Source organism: Helicoverpa armigera, chromosome 1 (genome assembly GCF_030705265.1).
Source record: "Helicoverpa armigera isolate CAAS_96S chromosome 1, ASM3070526v1, whole genome shotgun sequence".
Taxonomy (NCBI): Eukaryota; Metazoa; Arthropoda; class Insecta; order Lepidoptera; family Noctuidae; genus Helicoverpa; species Helicoverpa armigera.
Genome location: NC_087120.1, coordinates 11,151,814 through 11,176,970, shown reverse-complemented (window position 1 = coordinate 11,176,970; position 25,157 = coordinate 11,151,814). Strand labels below are relative to the sequence as shown.

General features: G+C 40.5%; 2 protein-coding genes across 6 annotated transcripts in view; both read right to left on the bottom strand.

The window, feature by feature from the left end:
- The window catches only part of LOC110378182 (hepatic leukemia factor), a 109,682-nt gene extending 92,480 nt beyond the window's left edge, over positions 1-17,202 (bottom strand). Inside the window, exon 1 of one of the 5 annotated variants that reach the window (XM_049839087.2) lies at positions 16,898-17,202. In XM_049839087.2, the coding sequence (XP_049695044.1) occupies positions 16,898-16,997 (100 nt within the window). In that variant the 5' untranslated portion in view covers positions 16,998-17,202. The remainder of the gene's footprint in view (positions 1-16,897) is intronic. The other 4 variants (XM_064035313.1, XM_064035330.1, XM_064035332.1 and 1 more) reach the window with 4 other exon arrangements.
- Positions 17,203-22,119: 4,917 nt separating this feature from the next.
- On the bottom strand, positions 22,120-25,139 carry LOC110379371 (DNA ligase 1). The gene is made up of 3 exons (XM_021339021.3): positions 24,578-25,139; positions 23,466-24,233; positions 22,120-22,914 (listed from the first exon to the last, which is right to left on the bottom strand). The coding sequence occupies exons 1-3, from the start codon at positions 24,789-24,791 to the stop codon at positions 22,190-22,192; spliced, it is 1,707 nt and encodes a 568-aa protein (XP_021194696.2). The 5' UTR covers positions 24,792-25,139; the 3' UTR covers positions 22,120-22,189.
- Positions 25,140-25,157: the final 18 nt, after the last annotated feature.

Below are 25,157 nucleotides of genomic sequence, written 5' to 3'. Positions count from 1 at the left end.
CCTCTCTTAAATTTTTATCCTAAGCGGTTCAGCCACACTTGAGTAACAAAAAATGTAACGAACAGGACTTTCTTTTATATGTATAAAAATAAATAATAAAGATATTATTAACATTCAAGCGTATTTAAATCCGTGTATTAAAACTGTGACAAGTGCTCAGACACTGGCGACATCTCCGCTAAAACTAGCGGCTCAGTGCTAAGTAGTCACATTGCACAAAGAAGCGCTTGCACCGAGGTCACATCTCTAACTGCACGGTTATACCTGAACTATTCCTACTTCATAATACCTATTTTTTGCTGTCAGCAACCAATGAAGACTAATCTTCGTTCTTTCATAGGTATCTGATGTAGGACTCTTTTCGGGAGAAGCTATAAGATTGATTCGTGAGTTACGGACCTAAATAATAGAGACCACCTAATGATTCTGTTTCATAATATGAAATATCAAGGGAGTTTTCTATGGTTTGGTTATTCATATAAATAATAGGATAATGGTAACTGTCTGACCTTCAATACACGTAAAGAGTAAAACATAATAATCTATCTCTATGGCTGTGGAGCCTCCTAGGTAACAGACAAATAACACACATTGATAACGTTTAAATCAATGCGGCTTATGAATATGATTCAAACGAGGTATGAAACGTGAGTTGTATTGGCCATTAATCAGGCTGAGTGGACTCGCGCCAACTACTCTCGTGGGTGCTAGGGGCAGTAGGGGTAACAATATTCATTCCTATAAAACATTATTTATCTGACTCATAAAATGACAAATATTCTGGTGCTGCGACTGCAGGGCGGCGAGACCCAAATACAAGCCACGAACCGTTTATGAACCCTATATTTACGTTCCGGGAACTTCGACTCCCGAGCTTTTAATCCCCAATCTGTATTTTTCAAGTGAAAAATTAAAGCGATATATCATTACAAGTTAATCCGCACACACAGAGCAATCCGTTAAAGTGAAAGCCTATTAAAAGAAGTCCTACGAATTTCATCAGCCACAAATTGAAATGAATACGTAAATAACGAACGGAGTTATTTAATCAAACATTTAAAGACGGGAAAATACTTCTCTTTAAGAAAATGTTTGTAAACATTGAACACTTTACTGGCGTGAAGGAAAACAAGGAAATTAAGAGGTGGCTGGGACGTTGATGTTGTTACGCTTAAACGATGTTTGCAATAGATCGCTCTGAGTAAGTGTTTCTGGGGGCACGCGCTGCATATAATTTCAATTATGTCAAGATTAAGTACGCCCGTGTGTCCTAAATCCAGATAGTAAATATATGGTTTTATCTCTTTGTTGTAATTTAGCATCTTTCGAATTAAATCAGCGGAAATACATACTGTGGAACATTTAAGTTTCTTTCAGTTTAAATATTAAGTTTCTGTCCGTCTCTAAAACACTTCGCATTTGTAAATTCAAATTAATAAAAATGCGTTCGGATTCTTCCTTAGCGCTTTGTATTGCAACATTGAAAATAGTCCAGTTGTTACAAATTATTGATAAGTGTCTCAGACACATGCCCAGATAGATAGGCGGCATGGCGGACTCGCTTCTTTGGCGCGCCTTCTATAAATACTATTATCTATTGCATAGTATGAATTATAACAGGCCTGTACATTGTAGAACTTGAAGAACACTACTATGGAAGTAAGGATTAAGTAATTTTTTAAATACTGCTGAGCAGCACACAATAATATTTTTTTATTTGTGTTTATTTTAATACTGCATGTTACTAAAAATATTTGCTCCATTTTAAATGCTTTCTGCGTATCTCAATCTTCTATTGAAATATGGATTCCAAATTCCAAGCCCACAGTCGCACGCAATAGGTAGTAGAAGCATAGAATTTATATTAAGCATTGCAGAAGCGAAAACATTTATAAAAAAAAAGGATTTTCATGACGTTATCATTTGGCTCAGAGTGTACCTATTTGAAGTTAATTATTCCGAAAAACTCATTGAGACAGAAAATAAAAGAAAGTTTAGTATTTTGTTTTTTTTTTCGTGTGATGTTAAAATCAGCCATTTCAGTACACCAACTAAATAAAGTAAATCTGTCACAATTCTGAGCATGCCCTATGCTCAGAATCTCCAATTTCCAAGATACCTCTGATTTCCACAACACAGTCTTCGGATTACGCTGACCGATATTAATTGTGTAACTCTAGTAAATATGCAATCTATCAAACTCTATTAAGTGTCTTGTAAAATTGCAAACTTAAACAGCAATATAGTATTCCAGATAGTCACAATTTTGAATCGCTTACGGTGGATTTCTTTCATCCATTGAAATCTGACATTCTGCTCCATGTTATCTCAACTTTCAATCCCCAGTCATCGTAAAACAATGGATGGACAGTGTATAGAAAACATTTCCCCACAATGATTTAGGCAACATTGACACATGAATTTTGGATGACGAGCTCGGCGCCTTTCACAGCTTCGCTCGGCTGCTCATTGTCCTACGTGAACAGGTCGGCGTCATGATGGCCAAAACGGCAAACAATGTTGTGCTGTTTCCAATATCTTTAAAGGCCTGAAGATATTTGTAATTTTGTTCATTATTAGGGTTCCGTAGCCAAAATGGCAAAAACGGAACCCTTATAGTTTCGTCATGTCCGTCTGTCCGTCTGTCCGTCTGTCCGTCTGTCACAGCCGATTTACTCGGAAACTATAAGTACTACAGTGATGAAATTTGATGGGAATATGTGTTGTATGAACCGCTACAAAAATATGACACTAAATAGTAAAAAAAAGAATTGGGGGTGGGGCCCCCCATACATGTAACTGAGGGATGAAATTTTTTTTTTCGATGTACATACCCGTGTGGGGTATCAATGGAAAGGTCTTTTAAAATGATATAAAGTTTTCTAAAAAACATTTTTCTTAAAGTGAACGGTTTTTGAGATATCAGCTCTCAAAGTCGTAAAAAGTATGTCCCCCCCCCCTCTATTTTTATAACTACGGGGTATAAAATTCTAAAAAAAATAGAGGTGATGCATGCTAATTAACTCTTTCAACGATTTTTGGTTTGATCAAAGTATCTCTTATAGTTTTTGAGATAGGTTGATTTAACTGTAATTTACGGAACCCTTCGTGCACGAGTCCGACTCGCACTTGGCCGGTTTTATTGTTGATGATTTTGGAAAGAACCCTATATTCTTTCTGCTTAAAACAGTGGCGTAGCGTGGGTATCTGCCGCCCGGGGCAGTTGTCGATTTTGCCGCCCCTTCCTGTGTATTTTTTTTAACAAGTGTTACTGGCCGTTTGTCATTTTTAACCGACTTCAAAAAAAGGTTTTTTTTTTGTATCGACGTTAAAAATCATCAAATGACCCTTCCGCTGTGGGTTAGCAGCGGTGAGGGAGTGTCAGACTCTTACTGTACACGACGGTTTTTAAACCGTCGTGTTCTGTCGAAGGCCTCTTATGTTTTATGGTAACTCTTTCGAACAACCCGCAGCCCCGGCAGAAGGGGGAGGTTCTCAAGCAGACTTTTCTTTTATATCTTTGTTACTTGATTTCTGGAAGGATTAAAAATTCCAAATACGCGAGCGAAGCGAGCGGGAAATTTTTATCGGACTTAAAACAAAAATTACGTAAAATTTAGCCCAAACGTACTTAACGTTTTGTTTGTTGACAAATGCAAAACCAAGCACATACAGTTTCTGAATACGCGAGCGAAGCGACCGCGAAATTTTAATTATTTTTTATTTAAGACTCAAAACCAAAATTACGTAAAATGTAGTGTCACATGTGTCTTAAGTACCAAATTTTAACAATAATTAATTTTAAGTTTAAAAAGTTTCAACTTGTTGAATGTTTTGGAATTATTAGACAGTTTTATGTAGCGGAGCAGATAGATTTTTTTTTTATTGGGTAAATTGGTAAATTGAATGGGAATCGGTAAATTTTGCCGCCCCCTAAAAGCTGCCGCCCGGGGAATGTGCCCCCCCTGCCCCCCCCCCACGCTACGCCACTGGCTTAAAAAGCATAAGGCATCATTTCTATTACAAACATGAGCAACGGCAGTTTTTAGAATTGTTAAATCCTCAAAGCCTAGGCTTTCGATCTTTTGCATGGGTTTCAGACATTCGTTATGTAATAAAAACTGAAATATCATGTACAGCACAACAAAGTTTGTAAATATGTTAGCTCACTTATCCCGTATAAATCTCCGATTATTGTCTTTTGGTCTAAGCTACTTCGATAAAAAAGTTGGCTTGGAGATTTTTTTTCTACTTATCTATCAAAGTACTCACTCTTCATAATAATCAATCAATCTTATCCAGTGTAGCAATCTTGGACATTTTAAAACATTACAAAATTACAAAGGTCTAGAATCCACGGGCTATTAGTCCATTACGATCACTGCGTGATGTTTTGTTTGAAGGTGGCTCTAATCGTTGGTCGGTCACTAACAATGGGTGCACCTACGCTATGAATGGCATTTAGCACTTTGCTGCACTTTGTAGCTCACGATTCCTCGTATTGTACAGTTGACCGGCGCCATAATACTTAAACCCACCCAACTACGACAAACACCCCAATATTCCTACCTACGTTGCATTTAACTGCATGAAGCATTTTGCTGTCTATTGTCATCGGTCGTACTGCAGCGGCCTTGAGAAGCACTTAGTTATCAGCAACGAGGGAATATAATATGTAAGTGGAATAAATGACGGTAGGAGAGGGTTCAGTACGGCGCGCCTTACGTACGAGTGGGAATTTCCTATCATTAGCGAGACTGCGACGCGCCACTGCCGCTTAGACGAGGGGTAAATGGATCGGATCCTGAATGCCGTTCCGAGCTGTCAACATATGAACGTTCATCACTCATATTAAGTAAAATATTGTTATCTGAATAGTCCACAGACCATTTTAGAAGCAATACTTTAGCAGCTTCTTTGTCTTCATTGGATCCATTTCCATTTCCAAGAGCATTATTCAGTATACATTTAATGTAAGACATGAAGACTTAACAAGTTAAGTAAGTGTACATAACATGTAGCTGATGTCTCCGGGCGATCCCCCGAGCGGCAGCGACGGCACGGCTGGTGAGGCTCGATCGTAGAGCCGTGCGGCGTCCGCCCCGGCTTCGGTACTAAAACATGTGCCGATTACGGAATTATTTTTAACGCCCTTGACTTGACCCTCAAAATATACAACAGCTATTATTATACTCGAGATTCAAAAATTTTATGAAGTCAGTATTCTAGACCGCAATAAAATCTGTAAGGGAAAAATAAGACCGATCCCACTAACTTTTGAAAGTTGAAAATATGCAGGAACTTATTTGACGGCGAAACGACATAGCTCGTCTCGATATCGTGTAAATTAAATATCGACAGATCTTCAACTCGGATGAATGAAAACTGGTTCAGTGCTTCCTTTATACATATATTTATTTGTGGACTTAATGAAATATTCTAAACACCACTCTCGTCATACACTTCAGTTGTAGCATTGATTGCCATTGGAGCCGCTGTTTCTCGTGGGACGGCTAAAAACCCGCGCCAGAATCATGTCGATTCGGATGGTACACGCACACACACAAGGGTACGTTTGTGTGCAGTGCAGAGCATGCAGAGTGCCGGGGTGGGCGGGGGTGAGGCGGGGGCGACGCGGTGGCCCGCGGGGGTGTGCTTATTATTCCTGGGGTACCTCCTCGCGACACAAAATGACATCGCTTGTTCAGCATACCATTTTATGCAAAAAGTTGCCAAATGTGGACAGAAGATTAAAATTAGGTAGATATGTGACATCGACATGTATAAGAATGAATATTTTTAGCTCCCAAACTACATGGAACCAGACGCCTCAGTGGGTGTTATAGACACCCAAAATGTGTAGGGTGCTATAATATGAGAGCTTCATCAATACTAAGGTTCTTAGAATTACTAACAAGCTTATATATTCAAATCTATCCAATATGTGGATAGACACGAACTGTTTGTAAAGCCTGTTCATACAGAGGTCCAGAGTATTCCTGAGACCTTTACATGACATGCATGATATATTATGTATCTATTGAGGAGAGTTGCTTTGCACTAAGTGCATACAAGAAGCCCCAATAAAGGTCGTAGCACACTTAATCGACTCCGTTTTCGTCATCGTCGTCGTGTCAGCCGAAAGCCGCCCACTGCTGAACAAAGGCCCCAAGGTTCGCTACTTTGCTCGATCATCGGCAAAAATATTTTTTTCCAAATATGAACTTTAAGTATTGCTACTTATATGTGCTTTACATCAAGCTCGCCGACAACGAGTCTCTGAAAAAATATGTTGCCAATGTAAATTAGATCTAAAGAGCTCAAAGCCCATATTTGAATAATATTATTTTTGCCGGGTGGTATCAGACTCGTTTAAGTGAGCTAAGAACTTAATTCGGGGAACAGTTTGCATAGCCATAACATACGACATACGCGATCAAAGAATGTTTAGCCGTGCGCGCTGATCTTCTAGGTAATCCTTTGAGGGTCTGTTGTCGCGGTTCCGTGTTTGTTTAAAGTGGGTGCCAGCGACGAGTGCAGCATCGATTGCTGGTTCCCGGAACATCCTCACCCCCAGCGCTGCCTCGCCACCCGCAATGTATGCGCATAATTCGTTTGTTGTGCGGCTAATGACATAGATTTCGTAGTAGCCCAGCGGCAAGTCGTAAAACAGAGGCTATAGCGACTGACTCAAATAATAAACTTACTGCTTTATATATAAAACAGCTGATAAAATAACTTGTTAAGTAATACCATAAAGAAATGTATTTGTTTGCATTACCAGTCTGATGAGTTATGTTAAAATATTCATAGCGAACCACAGTTTGTTCGCTGTACCTACGTTTAGTGACGTAGCAATGCTATCGCCGTCATTCAGCAGGTTTTCTATTTTTAGCGCTAAATGTTGCTAGTTGTAGGCTGACTACGTAGATACAACACGTTGGTTCTATGACAATGATGTACCAACTAGTGTTTCCCTGGAAGTACTCTGCTGATACTACGTCTGACGTCATGAATTCGCGAAACATTTAGGAAAACGGAAAAGTGCTACCTCTGTCCACATACTGCTATATGCTATATGGTCACAGCCATTTCAATTAACGTATTTTTATTGGCTATAGTATAACTTGTGGACAATTCGGGCTATTTAATTAAAACGAAATATTTAAGAGATATTATTTATTCTGTTGAAGGTTGACCTATTTACAGGGTAGCAAAATACTAAAAGTAAGCCTCTTATTAAAAGATTTTTTATTAATATATACCTTACTAAGTTCTTACACCTAAATAAGTAAGTAAAATACGCATTTTAGGATTCCAAACCAAAATGCTAAACAGGTACTAAATATTCAAAGTTACTTGAAATAGTGGATTATAATGTCGGAGTTGTCAATTTAAGTATTATAATTTCGAAGTTGTTCACCAAGCGGAATGCCTTCACTGTCAGTTTAGTTACGGGTTTTATGAAAAATAAGAAATTAGAACATGATTGGATTTTACTACGTATTTCTCATCTTACAGAAATCCTAGAAAGCTAATAAACAAAAACTATAAGCGCGAAAGTCTGTATCTATGAAAAAAACTGCCGAATGGATTTCGGTGAAACTTGACAGTAATATAGCTATCATATGTCATAATGCTGTAGGCTAGTTTTGATCCTGCTATGGGTAGTAATTCCCTCGTAAAAATGACAGAGGGAACCAGTGTCTCATAAATATGGCAGTAATTACATCAATTCAACAAACAAATATTTCTCGTTCTGCTCACCTTTACACTATTTTCTAAATCCAGTTAAACGTTGTCCATCAATTATTCGGTTAATAATAGCCGAGCTTGATATCTAAGTTGCAAGGTAAACGACAAGGCTTCACGGGTGAAGGCTATGTTTCACTCGTTTAAACACCAAATCTATGTAGCTATAATTACTTAGATACTATAATTTTATAGTTAAGGGCTTTTATGTTTGTTTGAACGCGCTAATCTGAGGAATTTAATAGTTAAGTAGACATCACGCTATGAGAAGCCGAAGTAAAGGAATTAACAGGCAGGCAAGGTAGGGGGTTTGCCACGACTGAGTCAAACCGATGGGCTACTAATGATTAGGACGGGGCGTCGTTTTTAAGCCTCAGAGACTGTAAATATATAGTATTTTTTTAGATAACTGTGCGAAAGTCCTACTACACATTTTTTAAGGGGTCGACTAAAAAAGTGGCGATTAGAACTTTTGTACCAGCCAAATTCGTGCGAATTGACTACTAACCCGTATCCCCGTATATATTTTAACAAAACTATGGAATGCTAAATCATTTCTAAACTGAACGAAGAATACTATGTGTAAAGTATTTCCATAATGAAGTAAATACATAATAAAGCTGTAACTAAGCATTACATTGCAGTATCGTATTACTAACACACTAACACGATTTGTAACAACAATGTAACCTGTCCATCACACATATTTGCTTATCTGTCACTAAGAACTAAAGTATCGCGTACATAACGAACCACCGTTCAAACAGGCCGTCATAAACAAACGAATACGTCACACCAATGTAAATCTCGTTCGACTAACATAATTAAACAGTATATAACGTAAATTTTAACGTAACCGCCCACGCCAGGGATCGCAAACGCAGCTCGAATGTTTACCCATACAGATGCTAGGCTGACGTCACAGCGGCGTACCAAAACATATCGACTAGAATATTTTGTACATTCCATAGCTACGTAGTTGAGCCCCTTATGGTATGGAACTACTAGGAATGCTGAGAATTATTTTTAAACAGTACAATAAAGCTACAATGAAACAAATGTGGTTTACAATACCCATGTGACATGAAATGCCTTACAAGTTAGCCTTCTGCAAGTTTTTTTTTTATATATTAGGGAGCACGACGCACGCGCAACTACACCTGCTCAACTCGAACCTTGAACCTCGACCAGTGATTACTTTATTCAAATACGCATAAACACACTTGCCTACTAGTACGTACGTAGGTACATTTTAACCATCAATGAAAATATTATTCTTTCTTCATATACGTACATGTCAGGTTCTTATGTAGTTAAAAGAAAAGTGTTTTATTTCTGGTATGTAAAACCTTTTTAAGAGTCTATGCTCTTATATGAAGCAAGTGAACAGCATGTAGATACAATTGTTTTGATTTTAAAATAAGTGTTACAACCATCCCATCTAGTGGCGACAACAGGGAAGCCAAATAACAATGCAGCAGTAAAATAAAGCAATTAAAACCAGCTAAAGAACACTAATAATAATTGTTCGCGAAACAACGACCACTGCGTGAACACAAATGTATAGAATGAAGACACCTCATAGCCACAAACAACAGAGATAGTTATTGTCGAGGCTCATAAATAAGATCGTATTAAATGTTCAAGATTTCAGAGACAGAACGAAAGTTTGCCTTGATTTAATAAAAATACAAACATCGTTAAAATATTCTGTTATTCCGGCGCGAAGCCGTGCCAACTCTATAACAAACACCTACTCCAAGACATTTGTTTAGAGATATCATTCAAGCAACGAAGTGCAGACCCTGGTCGAACGAGTGGGAGTCTGGCATCGTGTAAACTTGCATCCTCTCAAAAACTTAGCCAGAAAGAATGCACGAACGCTAGTATGTATCCCCAAAAATCAAAATGAAAAGAAAACTCCGCAATAAATTGTAAAGGTGTCGATGGATATAGCTTTCTACCAATCAGTTCGGCGAATTCCTGCCGCAAAGCTAATATTGACGGTCCTCTCGCATCACGATAAACCACGTATTTTGTAGTTTGCGTTTTACATCCGTATATTTTTTTATTTTATCGGAAAAGGAAAAAATACAGCAAAAATAAATGCAATTTCTAGCCAGTTACTTACAAAGCTCCTACATCAAATATTTGCAATAGCGAAAACCCTCAGTTTGTGGAAAATAAGCGAAAACATTACGTGTATTTATAACAGCTTTGAGAGTTTATTTTAGAATCCCGAATTTGTGGAAAAAGTTCAAGCTCCAATTTAAATAAAGCTAGTAAGTTTTATTGTTGGTTATATTAATATTAGTTTTGGAGCTCAGTCTGTAAGAATAAGACTACAAAAAGCCGACCTTGGTCTTGGATGCGGCCTTCATAAATTGACCTTGCCTCAACAGTGGTAGGCTTACCGAGTGCCGGCCGGACCTGTACTAACTTTTTATTGACGGTTGCTTTCGGAAATCTTCTATTTCTAGCCGACGAAACTAAAAATATTGTAAAAGTTTGTTTATCAGCCCCATTTCACGGTATATTTAAAATGTAAAACGAAGCTGAAGCTAAGAAGAGTTCCGCTCTTGCCTACAAAAGACTAGACGAGAAACAACGTTAATGTGAGCTTGGCAAACGATAAAAAGAAAGTAACAAACGAACATACCGCTCAGCTACTCGGAAAATAAGTTTTTAATCATAAAGCCATGTATTCACTGAGAAACAATTGTTTATAAACACTATTTCAGAAACAAAATCTACGTGTTTCTGAAACAAATAATTTTGTTTCAGAAACATATAATATACTATACTATATAATATACTACGTGTTCATCAAATCAGTTGCGCAACATGTGCATACAAGTGTGGACGCGTGTTTCATTTGTTTAAGCCATGTATTCACTGAGAAACAATTGTTTATAAACACTGTTTCAGAAACATATAATTTTGTTTCTGTAAACACTACGTGTTTATCGAATGTTTCTGTGCTCCCCACCCGTGGCGGGGAGCACAGAAACAAATCAGTTGCGCAACATGTGCATACAAGTGTGGACGCGTGTTTCATTTGTTTATAAACGCCAAATAAATGTCTTCATCAACACTACTTCCTCGGGCGACATATTGTAAACATCTGACGGTGTGGACGGCAGTTTCCGAAACATTGTTGCTGTAAACATCTACGTGATGTTTCAGAAACTGTGTATCTGAAACATTGTTTCCCAGTGAATACGTGGCTTTATAAACGCCAAATAAACATATTGTAAACATCTGACGGTGTGGACGGCAGTTTCCGAAACATTGTTGCTGTAAACATCTACGTGATGTTTCAGAAACTGTGTATCTGAAACATTGTTTCCCAGTGAATACGTGGCTTCAATGTTTGCATTTACTTCATAATTAAAAACCTAGACTGCTTATAAACTTTGAGATGAAAGAAAAACGTGGATGACTAAAGTTAGCTGTATTTTTTATGAAAGTTTAATCGAAGTTGTAGTAATTTGTCACTTAGGGATAAAGAATATCTTGCGTCACGAGTTAAGACATAATACCTGAATGAAAAGAACCTTATAAAAGAAAGCGGTTTTATCGTTGAGGAATAGTTATTTGTTATACAAGAGTGCAAAGTTGCTTTTTAACCGCGGGCTCAATTTTGATGACCGAGCAAGCGAAGGATTCTAAAATTGAAACACGAGCGTAGCGAGTGTTTCAATAACTAGAATCCTGAGCGATAGCGAGGGAATCAAAAGAGCACAAGGTGAAAAATCTTTGCACTCGAGTGCAACACGTAACTTTTCATCACACCTCATCGAGGAAATTACTAAATGCAAAAAAACAAAATGGCGCGCACACATGAGTATCAAATTAAAAAGAAGTACCTATTAAAGTTCATTTATTTGAAAAATCAGTTTAAAAATTAAACGAGGTTAAAAATCTATGTAAAAATAATAATAAAAATTACTTAATTAATTGAATAATTATTTTAAGCAGTATTTTATTTGTTTAATATGTATTTGTTTGAAAAGTCTTATCAAGATTGTCACAAATGAAGTATTGCACACGATGTTCTAAATTCAAATCACTTTGCCGCTCTAGAGGATAAAAACGGCTTTTGCACTCAGATATCAAAGGGTAAAACTACTCTTTCCGAGATGGTGGGATGAAAAATACTTTTTCAGCTTCGGTGATACCGTGACACAATGGAAAGCAACTTTGTGAGAATTCAGCGGCTGGCTAGAAATAAAGTGCTGGAGCAGGACGGGCGATTAGCTTTATTTGTGTCATGTTCTTTTGTTTTAAACTCACGGTGAGCTATAGGATACCGAACAACTTCTATTAGCATCTTATTCAAACTGCAGGATCCACTTGACATTGCACTTGCAACAAGAATTTCCCTCAGAGTAGTTCGCATTCTGAGGGAATTTCTCGTGGCAACCGCAAAGCCCAATCTAGCCGAACTATTATTTATTTGAGGGCTAAGTGAACGCAAGACACAGTTCCGAAGATGGACTTTTAACAAGTTGTGAACTTGATCGTGATAGATCTGAATCAGCCAACTTCGTCTGCAAGTTCAGTTTTAGCTGCCGGACTGTAATTCCGCCACGGCCAAGTTATTTCAAATTGTTTAAAAAATACCTACTGTTCGGAAACAAACATCAATTCGACCGAAGGTGTAGTGGGGCCGATTCGGTGACGCAGCCGACCACGTGACTCCGTGCCGGAATACTTCTGAACAAAAAATCTAATCGATGAGAATACTTTAAACGTTTTTACGACAGTTCTCCGCTCCCGGTACCGTGGAACTTAGTAGTTCAGAACTAGTTAAAAGGATATCGACCGAGTTTGAAGCCTTTTTTCCCGACTGTCGACAAGGGTTACGTTTCATAAACAACAATAATTCCAAGCGATTAGTAATGGACCCGCAATTACTTGACTTTATTAGTTTATTATAGAAAATTACGTTATCGAGTCATCATGATTTTTGTTATTTCATTCTTGATGTCGGTTTTATTTATAGATAATACTGTAAAGTCATCGTTCAAACTCCATGTTTTAGGTCCTCCATCTGGTTTCGTGGTACGCCAGTCTATGGATTTAGGCTTTATGTTGTGATGCAATTAAAGGTAGTAGAGCTTTCCTCATTAGCCTTCAGCCATTGAAGAACAAAACAAACAAATGCAATATTTTATAACCGCAAACGTAACAATTAAGCCGTTGGAACTCTATGTATATAAAATCTTTTGTCTACCATAATCTTCCATTCCTGATCTAACTAATTCCTTACTAAAGATCTTTAGTAGACCGAACGTAGAGTCACAGTTTAAATATGTGGTAGAGTAGACCACCGCGGAATCGCCAGCAACCTTCGAGCCGTATTGATAAATAAGTACCTACACTATGGCATCATAGTTCGCAAAAAAAATACCCGAGCATAGTGTCGGAGACCTTTTTGCTATAGGTTACCGCCCCTCCCCCCTGCCTCTGCCCACACCTATCAGGGTAAAAACGTGTAATGCGAGTGTCGCATGTGGGTACGGCAACAAACCAGTTGTATTATCAGCGGAATGGTTGCCGCTTGCACTTCATATTAATGTTAATCGCTTCGATACAGCTCAAATGTGTGCCAACTGCACACCAGCGGTGCCGCCGGCCGACTATGTGCAACATATAAAATCTGTACATGTTTTACGGCCGAACCTATCTAACAAACACTAAGATCATAAATTCAGGCACAAAAATACAAGAGATTCTGCAATTCGTGTAAAACACGACAACGTCATAATGAGCAATCGTTCTCGAACAAACAGCTCCACACATATGCAAATCCCACATAGAACAAAATGACAAACGCAACACGCTATCTATGTAAATGAGTGTGCCGAACACAAAGCGGTCAACGTTAGTTAGAGGCAGTAACTCTGCGATTCAGTCAGCAGCCGGAGCCGCAGCGTGCTCTCGCGCTGCCAGGCTCCTCACTTGCCACTACTAATAAACGACACAAATACGTCTCTCATTAACGCGTCGCGCGACGTTTTTCTAGCTGATATGGCATTGAAGTCAAATCTCATCTCAATTTGTTATCCGTTGTCGTAGTGCCTACACTTATCATATCTCCGCCAAGTTTACAAGGAAATAGCGCATGAACAAATTAACCTTAGATTTTTACACCGCTCAGTGGCATTCCAGTACAATTTAGTAAATACATTTGTGATATATCCAAAAATTAGTATCAGCGCAGCTATATTATGTTTCGGAGCCAGATACCACGTTTATTTACGCGTACATAACTCATAACTCGATATTCGAAAATAGTAAAAAACGTCAACGTCCATTCGGTTGATCCCGGCCTTTATCCGGTTAGAGCTGGAGGGTAATCTAGTAATGAAAACCGCGCAGCCGGCACGAGGGCCCGGGGCGAGGCGCCCGGCAGCGGTCGCCTGCCACAGTAGCCGCATCCTGCACTATTCCACTATTTATAAGAATTTCGACCAAACAACCGACAATCCGACACCTCTGCTTCCTCATCAATAATGCCCGCTAAACCTTATTATTTTGTTTAAATATTGATACTTTTATACGCAAAGATAACTGTGCCTACAATGTTTTCATAGCGACTGACGAGCGTTCAGTTAATCTAATCTAATCTAAATAGGTAACAAAATCTTCCAGCGACATCCGAGATTGATCGAAGAATATGTGGAAGTGTAGAAAATACCAAGTTTAAGCCTGTTCGTACATACTTAATAACTCTATGATGCCGTACGGGAACAATGTTAATACAGCACAGACGAGATGCAACGAATAAACAAGTAAAACTTACAAGTTTGCACCAAAGCGCAGCGCGTAATGCAACAACTTAGTTCAGTTTTACGTTTATGTTGTTACGTGTTGGTTTTGTATTAAACTGCAGCCGCATCGCGACCGGTTTCAGTTTATTAACGAACTACTTATAATGGTAATATTATCAGATCAGTGGCGACTGGCGTCGTGCAAGTCCTGTCACGGTCTCTGGGGTTCTTGTTGAAATGTTGCTACGCTGCTATCCGACTGCTTAAGAAATACCGCGGTGCGTAGGTACATAGTTTTTGCGTTGTATGACGTTATCTGTGTTTGTGTCACATCAGAAGTGTCGTAGTGGCGCATCGCGGTTATCAGTAAGGCGTAGTGATAAGCGCCATAATTACTGCGCACGCACCGGGTCGGGCCGGCCACATGGCATGCCACATGCTAAATCTTCTCCATAAACTTATAATTTTACATATTCCTCGCCTACTTCCTTATTTACTCCCATACAAAAAAGCAAAACTAAACTTTTTCTCGGACCTGCTGAATCAATTTTCAGGAGGTTTAATTTCATAGATTTTTATCTAAGTTCATGAAATAATTCCTTCAGAATTCGAGAACACAGAAAACGGCTAATTCTATACATATGATGCTTAAAAAAATCTTCGCAGTACTTAAGTAGTCATTGAAACTATTATTTATCAATTGAGTGATTCATTTACGAATAGTGTAGTTCGGTGGCGTATGGTCAAGTATTTATCGTGATATCGTCAGTTGTTGCGACGCAAACACTTTGGAGCAAGCGTTGGAGGGGCTTCACATGTGAATTGGCGCCATCATTACGAAAGCTATTACAGCCGTGTTCATCAGGTGCTCCACTATTGAGTAATAAGTGATGTTGACCTCTCAGTTTATCAGTCGCCGATTATCGCCACAAGTGTTGTTCGTCGAAAATAAATGTTTTCAAATATTTGTTAATAAATCCAGAAATTGTACAATCTTCTCCTCATACATAATCATAATGTATATCGGTCAAGGTCAGCGTTCGACGCTCGCCCTCGCACCGCGCACGCAGCGCTATTCATATCGCGAGCCTTAGGCCTTCCACACATCGGCTGCCGGCGACTACACGCTCCGACAACAACTGCGAATGTCGGACGCATGCGCCGCCCCTGCACTGCCATGCTGCAAGTGCTGCACCAAGACTGTGCACCATCCCTACCCGGGAAGTGCAATCATCTTCCCTAATCATCAGCCATTCCAGTCATGCTTGATTTACGACGATGTTCACAAATAATTTTACCGTAAATCCAGGTTTTGCAGATACTTCTTACTGGTCATTATTTATTTTTTAAACTAATTTGTTGTGAAAAATCCAGGATTTTAATAAATTGTTATTTCGAAACAGAACGCTGAGACTCGGGTCTACTGTCAACTCCCTAACTGCTTATAGTAGACACCCGTTTACCTGAACTGGATACTTATAAACCATGGAGGAAAACATTTTACTAAGTAGGTAAATATACCTACGTATAGTTGAGTCTAAAACAATGTCATTGTCCTTAACCATAACACAAAGAACCCAATAATCCCAATTCCTACCAAAACTAAAATCCGCAATACCTACTTCATAAAAGTTTCTTAATCTAGATCGAGAGTATTTTTTCAGTTTTTAAATGCACACAGCAATGTGTTCTTCTATTTGAATCGTTTACAATAAATATCAGCTGAGTCCAAAGTGTTCCGTTGCAATATATTTTACTCAATGCCGCATACCGTACGAAGCTTTTTCTCTCATGTATCAGTCGGCGACACGTTCAAGTAATAATGCGGAAGTGTCGCAGTGTACTCCTCGGGTTATCTCGCGACACCACCCTTCCGAACAGTTCGGCTTTCAGACCTAAGGTCACTGGGTATCGATCCGCGCCAGCTGGAGACCGCTCCGCAACTTGCGGCTTTCTCTCCACTATCCTCCAGCACATGCCCACACAGCGCGCACCCCCATTCAGACCCCGATGCTCCCTCCAGCCGAGCCTAAGACATCAAAATGCTTCCGTTTTGATCGGTCGGCGATGCGTAGCTACCGCGAGCTATAGGTAAGTTTACGCTTTTCGGGAAGGGGCCACAGGGGCGCGGGTCGATCGAACGGCGGAAGCTTCAATGCGGCAAAGCTTATCGTGTGCGGAGATCCGCAGGCGGAGCAGTGGGCACGGCGAGCGCCGCGCTGACCCAGTGCCCCGGAGCACGAGCACGCGGCGCCACCAGCCCGGCGCGCCGCACGAGCGCGTGATGCGCGCCCAGCGCCAGTGCACTGCGCGCGCTCGCACCCTCTCTTCTGCCAGTACCACTACACTATTAAGGAAGCACTCACCGTTTCCGTTTATGAGGGGGTAGTCGTCGTCGTGCCGGCCGATGTAAGTCTTCAGCGGGGTGTCCGTGAGGGAAGGCGACGATCTATCCCTGTCGCTCATAATAGTCACTTATAACACCGGTTTGAGTACAACAACACTGGACGGGGAGACCGGCCCCGCACGCTCGTCTCCAGTCACGACCGACCTCCGGCCCGCGGCTCGCGCGGCGAATAAATAATCGAGTACTGGCAGCGGCCGCTCGCTATCCGCCGAGTTCGCGCTTCCCTCCGCGTAATCAATTGCCCCCGGCGTCGCCTGCCGCGCCCGCGCCATCTGCCGGACAACTCCGCTGCGCTCGCCTGCTCACAGATGTCGCTTCAGCATGAATACACCAAACTTGAATATTAGTTGTTTCAGCACTGAAGTAAACATAAGATGGGCAATCATTACAAAAATAACTAATCAGTAGGACTACAATATATAGCTACGTATGATTAACAAGACACTGCTATATATTCAATACATTCAGAAAATCACGTGAGGCCATGAGCTGCCACCTAGCGAACTGAATAGAGGATCTAGTAAGGGTTTCTCTCTGGTTTCAGCAGGGGCAACTGGGTCTTTTTCGGGACTATCTCCTCCAAAACTATGTGAACACTCCGCGGAAATGAGTGTAGTAGTTTCAGTTTAATTTTTCAGGCTCCAAACTTTCTTATATTTATACCTAATTCCCGTACCTACATCTTCTAGAATCTAAATGCCTTACCTGCCTATGTTTAGACAAGGCTCGCTTTTGTATTTCAAAATGTCTCAAAACCGTTAAATTGTAAATAAGTAATTATGACCTGTAACACAAGATTATGTATCTTGTGTTACATGTCATAATTACTTATAGGTAATAAATAATGTGAATAATAAATATGGTGAATAAGGTTATTATTTTATTCAGTGATCACTTTTAAACTTTCATTGTACCTAAGAAGTATGTTACTTGTTTTCGATGTATATTATAAATGAGAAAAAATCTTATTATGATTAACTATCGATATGTATGTATATTCGTAGGTAGGTACATCCAAACTAATATTATAAATGCGAAAGTAACTCTGTCTGTCTGTCTGTCTGTCTTTTCTTCACGCCTAAACTACTGAACCGATTTGTATGAAATTTGGTACAGACATAGTTTGAAACTAGAGAAAGGACATAGGATAGTTTTTATTACAAAAAAAAAATATTCCGGACATATAGCGCCATCTATTGGTCAAATCAAAAATCTGCTGGTAGTCACTATTCCACGCGAACGAAGTTGCGGGCAAAAGCTAGTAACCACTAAACAGATTTAGATGAAACTTAGTATGGGGCCGTAATCTTATACAGCTCGGCTCTCGCTGAAAATCAGCGCTGAGGCTTTTGTCCCGTATATGGTCTCAGCATTATGCTGAGTGAGGGCCGTTTCATGTGGGGTGTGAGTTGTGACAAATATTTTGTGTTATTGTATTTCTAATTGTAACTCGTCTTTTTTATTTCTAATTTTTTGTAGGTACATTTTTTTTGCAGGTTACTGTGTCATACGCTTGAATAAACGTATTTCATTATTTCACGTATTTTCATTTCATATCATTTCATTTCATACAGAAAATACTCCGGGAGCGGGAATTAGTTCCCTTAGGACTCAGTTAAACTTTTGCTTATTTATGCCCCGGTGGCGACATCTCACGGAATGTAAACAAACTCGGCATATTGTAGCAACTTTGTAGCGTTCACTGAAATAGCTCCACAGTGTGCCGCCCGGAAGAAAATGTTAACGAGCATTTTCTTTCAGTAGTAAGTATTTTGTTTTTATTTTCACAGAAAAGTATTGTAAATTATCTGCGAGAGTTGAAATTATCTAAGTTTTTTTTTCAATACATTGTATTTGAATTGAATTTTGAAGTAATCTTTCTGATGATGGAAATGATGAGAGATTCAAGGGAATTCCACACCAGTACTTATGTAGCAACTAAGTCTTGGGCTTATTTCATTCGAATTGACGAAACTTTTACATTGATGTGATGTATGTATCATTGCCACACTAGGTTCGGCAATGCAGACAATATTAAGTTATGGAAGTACCTACATAGGTAAGTTGATTTTTTCCCACTTTTAGTGTTAGATACATTATGTTTAGAAAAAAAACTGTAATAGTCTGTTTACTTATCAAGTACCCACAGACAAACCGAACTGGTGGACGACTTTGCTAAATAGAATGTCATCACGGAGTAAGGAAAGATGAGCGGAGATGCCATAAGGCAAAGTCAGGTACTTACCTTCTTCTAGGTGAAATACGTACGATGGGCGTGACATAAATGATCAACTACGAGTGAAACAACGAGGCGTTCGGATCCTTTGAGACATCTTCAAAAAATATTTGGTATTATAAAAAAAAATGGACGGTTCCAAAAAATCGGATTTTCCGTTATGGCAGCTCCACTCGTTATTTTGTTCTGTACCTACGTATGGAATCCTCCGTCTTTCATCGTGTCAAGTGGCGGTGGGTGATACTGTGAAAAAGTCCCTAATAGCGCTTTCACATTAGCGGATTTTCCACTCGTTTCGCACCGCAAACAATTGACAACTATCTAAGCGAAAGCTGAATGACATTTAAAACGGTGCGACAGATATTTACCAGTCGAAATGTGTCGCGTATATACGCTTGATTTTGATAGCCGCTTATGTGAAAACACTGTAGGGTAGGGTGGTAGCCATTGAACCACCAAAAGTTTGAAGATCTCTAGCGCGCTCGTTTTTACTGTCTATGAAAATATTTTTATCTCAGATGATAGGTTATTTAATAAGCTGCCAAATTGTGTTGAAATAAGTGGAAAACATTTGCTGTTGCCTAATTTATACATGTTTTTTTAAAACAAGAGAAATGGTTCATAGCGTACTACTAGGGGTACACTACACAAAGAACCGGGGGGGTGGTATTAAATGAACCATGTGGTACACAATGAATCACGGTAATATAAAAAAGCATTATTATTTGTTTTAAATGAAAAATAAATACACCATTGATAACTTTTCATAATTATTAAGTTTCGGGTTATATAAGAACCAACAAATCGGCCTTAAAACTTAATTTTTAACAATAATTATGAACATCTTAAAACTTACGCACAAACTCTATCCGGGAAAAAAGAAAAAATCATTTTGTACTTTCATAGTTATATTAATTAAAATGCGCATAGCAGTATAAAGTCGACGTGTTTTTATCACATCCAGACTTATGTATTTTTATTGTTTAAATCACAAATTGTAACAATAAACATTTCTTTATGCTGTCTTCATGTTGGGCAGTAAAAAATTTCCCTTCAACGGCCATTTCGTCTATTGCAGACGATTTATGTGGTGGTGTCTGTGATACAACGCCTTTCGTGACTGAACAGACCGATACGAGAGCGACATCTCTTACCACAGGCTTGACAAGAGAAGTAACTGGACATTAGTGTCGAACTATGTTCATGTCTTTTCTGTCTCTTGTCAGCAAGCACTCCGAACCAGGCTTCATCGCAAAATTTGCGACCCTCTGCGACACGTTTGCGCCATTCAGGACGTTTTTCCGCGAGCTTCTCCCAGTCACGGTGGTCGATTTTAAATGCTGCCATGTCTCGCTTGATGCAGTCTTTGAAACGAAGCAAGGGCCTCCCAACATCTCTTTTTGCATTCGCTACTGCACCAAGAAGAACACGTCGTGGTAATCGAGAGGGTTCCATCCTATGCACATGCCCTAGCCAACGCAGACGTCTCTGTAGGGCAGTAAAAAATTTACTTGCATCATAATGGGGCTCTAGTCTACACGACGGATTGTTCCTGAACTTTGTGACGTATCTGCGCACAAACACTTCGTCTGTCGCAATACTGGATAGAGAAGGTTGCAGTTTTTGCTGCTTTTCGAATGCTTAGTCCCGGCAAGTGTTTTTTCTATACCTCTTTGTATAGCTTCCGCGATGTGATACCCTTTTTTACGTGCTTTCCTCCCTACCCCGTTTCGTCCCATGCTGAAATAGACGAATAATGGTTAATTAATTATACTCACATTAACACTTAAAGGTTAACTGGAATAATACTTCCCACCTGTTCATATAGCATAATACAAAGCACTTAGATGTGGTACACAATACACAATGAACCGTGGTTCATTGCTTACCCAGGATAAATGGCTCACAGAGTACCCACCCTCTCTTAGGAAATGTTAGGCCATGTTTTATACAAAAACCGTTGAGAATTAATTCCAAAAAATAGGCTCAGACAAGCCTAAAGACCTACATTACACATACAATTCACACGTAGTTAAGTAAGAGTTAGATTATTAAAGTAACAACAAAAAGAAACTCACCTTTTTTTTGTCGTTTTTGCTTGAGTAAACACGAAGACGCGGCTCACGGGTACGTATATCGCGACAGACCCACGGCGAATAAACCAAACTTCATGACGTGGCAAGAGAGTCTCGACATAATTTTTGCGCGAGCAAGCAACGTTAGATATGGCCGGTAGGTACTATGGTTCATGCTGTACACGCGGTTCATTGGCTACCACCCTACCCTAAACGACGTACAGCGGTATGGTTGTCGGTTACTGAAATATTGCTATACTCGTATGTCTGCAAACAGTTTATTAAAGCTAAAAAAGTAATATAATATATAGAAATTTGCAGCCGCCGGGAATGATTGGCGGCTATAAAGTCGTTCCACTCCTTGTTGGTGGCGGGTGGGACGGCGGCGGGGGCGAAGGTGGGCGGAGGTTTGCTGGTGGAGGACGCTGAGGGTGGAGCGGGCACGGGCTCCGCGTCGCCGGCCTCCTTGCGCGTGCGCCGCGCGCCCAGCGCCCCCAGCGCTGCCTTCAGCTCGCGCTCGGCCACGCTGGGACCCGTCGTGCGCGTCACGCCCTCTGCACACAACAACCTCTGGTCAACTCCGCTCCTCATTGCCTATGGACTAGATGGAGCTTATCACTCAACACTAACTAACCTATCTTTTACCGACTTGCTTCAAATGAGGCCAAGGAAATCTTTCGCAGAATTCAAATCAAGGGTCAGTCCCACTAAATATGATGATAAGCGGTCGTGTCACCAATATCTCTGTCCTAAGTATATGCTGTCAATTCCAAAATTGAATTTTTTAGACGGGTGTGAAAGAATAATGTTTTTCTACTCACGGTCTTTAAAACATATAATATGTACATAGGTAATAAAACTATAATTTCTAAGATAATAATTTTCTTTCTATTTTTGCTGAATTACTAAACAATAACATAACAGGTAAGCAAACAACACTTTAAATAAATAACATGACGGCACAGGCGATAGCCGCCAGAGTGCAGGCGTGTGCAGTGCGGGTTGGACGCGGCCTGTGCGCGGCGTCGTCTAGGAGACCCACGTCAACGTAGTCGCACACCATATCGTCCCAGTGATCAGTCAGATCATGGATGCTCTTGGCGTCGGCCACCAGTTTCTGTCGCATCATCTTCTTCACCTTTTCTAGTCGCTCGGGGGAGTCCTCCGAGAGCTCTTTAGCTCGCATCCACGGTAACTCGCTGGACGGTGGCTCCACCATCACAACAGTGGGCATATGCCTCGTCACCTGCAGCAGCACTGGCGGCTTTTTAGAATGCGGCTCAACGTGCTGGCCTTCCTTGCGTTGATCTTTCTTCAAGATGGAAAGTCTGGACTTCTCAGCAAGTGAGAGTGCAGTGGCGTTGACGGTCGTTGTGGAGACGCTAGTGGTGCTAGTGGTGCTCGTGGTCGTGGTGGTAGTGGTCGTGGTGGGAGGGGTGGTGGTCGTGGTAGTTTCTGGCGTGGTAGACATGAGTTCTAGCGTGGTGGGGTACGGGGTTGTTGTGGGGGGCCTGGTGGCTCTGGTGCGAGGCCTGGTTTTGGCGGTGACGGGCCTGCTGACGTCATGAAGGAACTCGTCGTCGGTGAGGACTTCGGGCGCCATGATTCGCCGGTTGTTCCACAGCATGTCCAGGTAACTCGTAGGAGTCGGCGCGCGAGATTTCTCTAGCACATACAACGAGTGTTTCGTTAGCTTTGCTCATCTCCGATCCAAATCACTTCAACGAGTACGTCAGCTCTCTAACTTTATTAACTAAAAGCCTCAAGCTATGTTAGACAGAGGTCAATATAATAAAAGACATACTTATTAAAATGGTTATTGGAACCCGATTATAGGAAAACCATAACGCGGAATAAGTGATAATTCAATACATTTGACAAACCCGGATTTATTATTATTTACTTGCCTCTGAAAATATTTCTGATAAAGGTGTATTGAATTATTAATTTTACCTCTATATGTAGATTTTCTAACCCATTTAAAACCTATAAGTACTATATTTTTATGTAAATCGAGTTCTTCCGTTTGTAAAACCCTAACCTTCAATTCATAAAATATTCTCCTTTCAAATTTTACTTTTCAAGTATGTGTTAGTTGAGAGGTTCTGTTTTGGCTTATCTTACAGAGACGCAAGTTATAAAATTCAAAAATATTATGAGCCCATAAACTAAGAAACTTTTGTAAATGGGAGTATGAAATAAGCGTATGCAAGTACCTGTAGTTCGTCGGAGGAGTGAGGGCAGTTTGTTCTTGATGTTGTAGACCCTCTTCATGTCGTAATAGTCGTCATAGTCTTCGTACGTTTTCGGTTTGGACTTGCTAACTGGCTGCGCCTTAGTGAGGTCTTCTTCGTCTTCGTCGAGATGTGATCGGAACCGTTCATGTGCGCGAAAATCGCCCGGCCGGTCCCCAAGCCGCTCAGCAATGCGCTCGGCAGGACGCTCGACAGCTCGATCGTCGGGCGGCCGTGTACGCCGTGGAACCTCCTTGTCACTATCCACCTTCAGCCGTCTGTCCAAATCCAAATCGTCCTCATAGGAACTATCGAGGTCGCTACTCTTCCTCTTGATGTGCCGGTCTCTTGGCTTCCTCCGATTTCCTCGCCTAGTAGTTGCCTCGTTTGCAAATTTACCTTCATCGTCAAATTCTTTACTCTTATCATCTGGAAAGTCATCTTTATCTACATGGAAATAGTCTTTTCTATCTATATCACTAACATCGTCTTTTCTATCGCGACTATATTTGACAGGACGTCTGGGAGACTCGTCGTCTCTAGCTGGGAGTTCATTTTTGAGCCGCGACCGATGCTTCGGGAATCGATGGCTCAGTCGAAACTTAGGGGCGTCCTCTTCGTCTCGATCGAACTTGCTGACGACGTCTGCAACGGCGCTATCAGGGGGTCTCACCAGTCCTCTTTGTTTTCGTCCTGGTTTTCGCCACACTTCTGAGTCATCAGTATCCTTCGTAGGTTTTTCAGTTTTAACTGTAAATAAAACAATTGTTAAATTTAAATAGTATCTGCTTATCTTTTTCCAATAATAACAAGTAAATACTGAAATGCAACGGCTACCCCGTGCATTGTTGGCTGGACGAACCTTACTACAACTTTTATTTCTGTCATGGAAACACTCAACGCTAATTTTTCATATAGTTAATCGTCAATAGCCTTTTAGCCTCCCACTGCTGGACACAGGCTTTCTCAGACAGAGAAGAATTGAGCGATAATCACCGCGTTTGCTCAATGCGGGGAGGTGAATACCACTTACAATATACTTAATTCAATGTTAAGCTTGAGACAAATGATAGGGATTGTGGAAGATATCTTACTGCGTGGTTCCTCCTCGTACTTGTAGTCTGGCGAGGCGGGTGCGTCGGGCGAGTGCCCGCGGTAGTCGTCGGAGGGCTGCACGACGGGGTCGCGCGGCGCCTCGTAGTCGCTGCCGCTGCCGTACGCCGGCATCTTGACGCCCGAGTAGTCGACATAGCGCGTCGCCGACGCGGCGGCTGCGCACGTCAGCGCCAGCAGCAGCGCGCGAGCCATCGCCCGCTCGCCGCCCGCCAACCACTTACTATTCACACTATATTGATGCCTTCGCACTGTGACTCTCTGTTACGCACCTAAATTGCGGCATATTTTCCAAATGTAACTACAAATTTGACATTGAAGGATTAACGTGCGATTCTGTTTATTGTCATTTAGTGGCTACTCAATTTCGAGCCAGCCAGTATTTAATGATAAAATTTTGAAATAAAATATTATAGCCATGTTTTATCTATTATTATAGCTATAATTAAAATGTTAATAGCAGTTTCCTGAATGTTTTTGCTCTGATGATCCATCAAATCAGTCGCAAATTACGGGCCACATATAAAGGTTTTTTTGCCATGTGTACGTACTGTCAATATA

Bases quoted from the DNA above. Each gene is read 5' to 3' on its own strand.
- LOC110379371 (XM_021339021.3), bottom strand. From the start codon at position 24,791: ATGGCTCGCGCGCTGCTGCTGGCGCTGACGTGCGCAGCCGCCGCGTCG. The intron at 24,234-24,577 runs GTAAGATATCTT...TTTTATTTACAG, and splicing joins GTACGAGGAGGAACCACGCA to TTAAAACTGAAAAACCTACG. The intron at 22,915-23,465 runs GTACTTGCATAC...TGTATGTGCTAG, and splicing joins ACTCCTCCGACGAACTACAG to AGAAATCTCGCGCGCCGACT.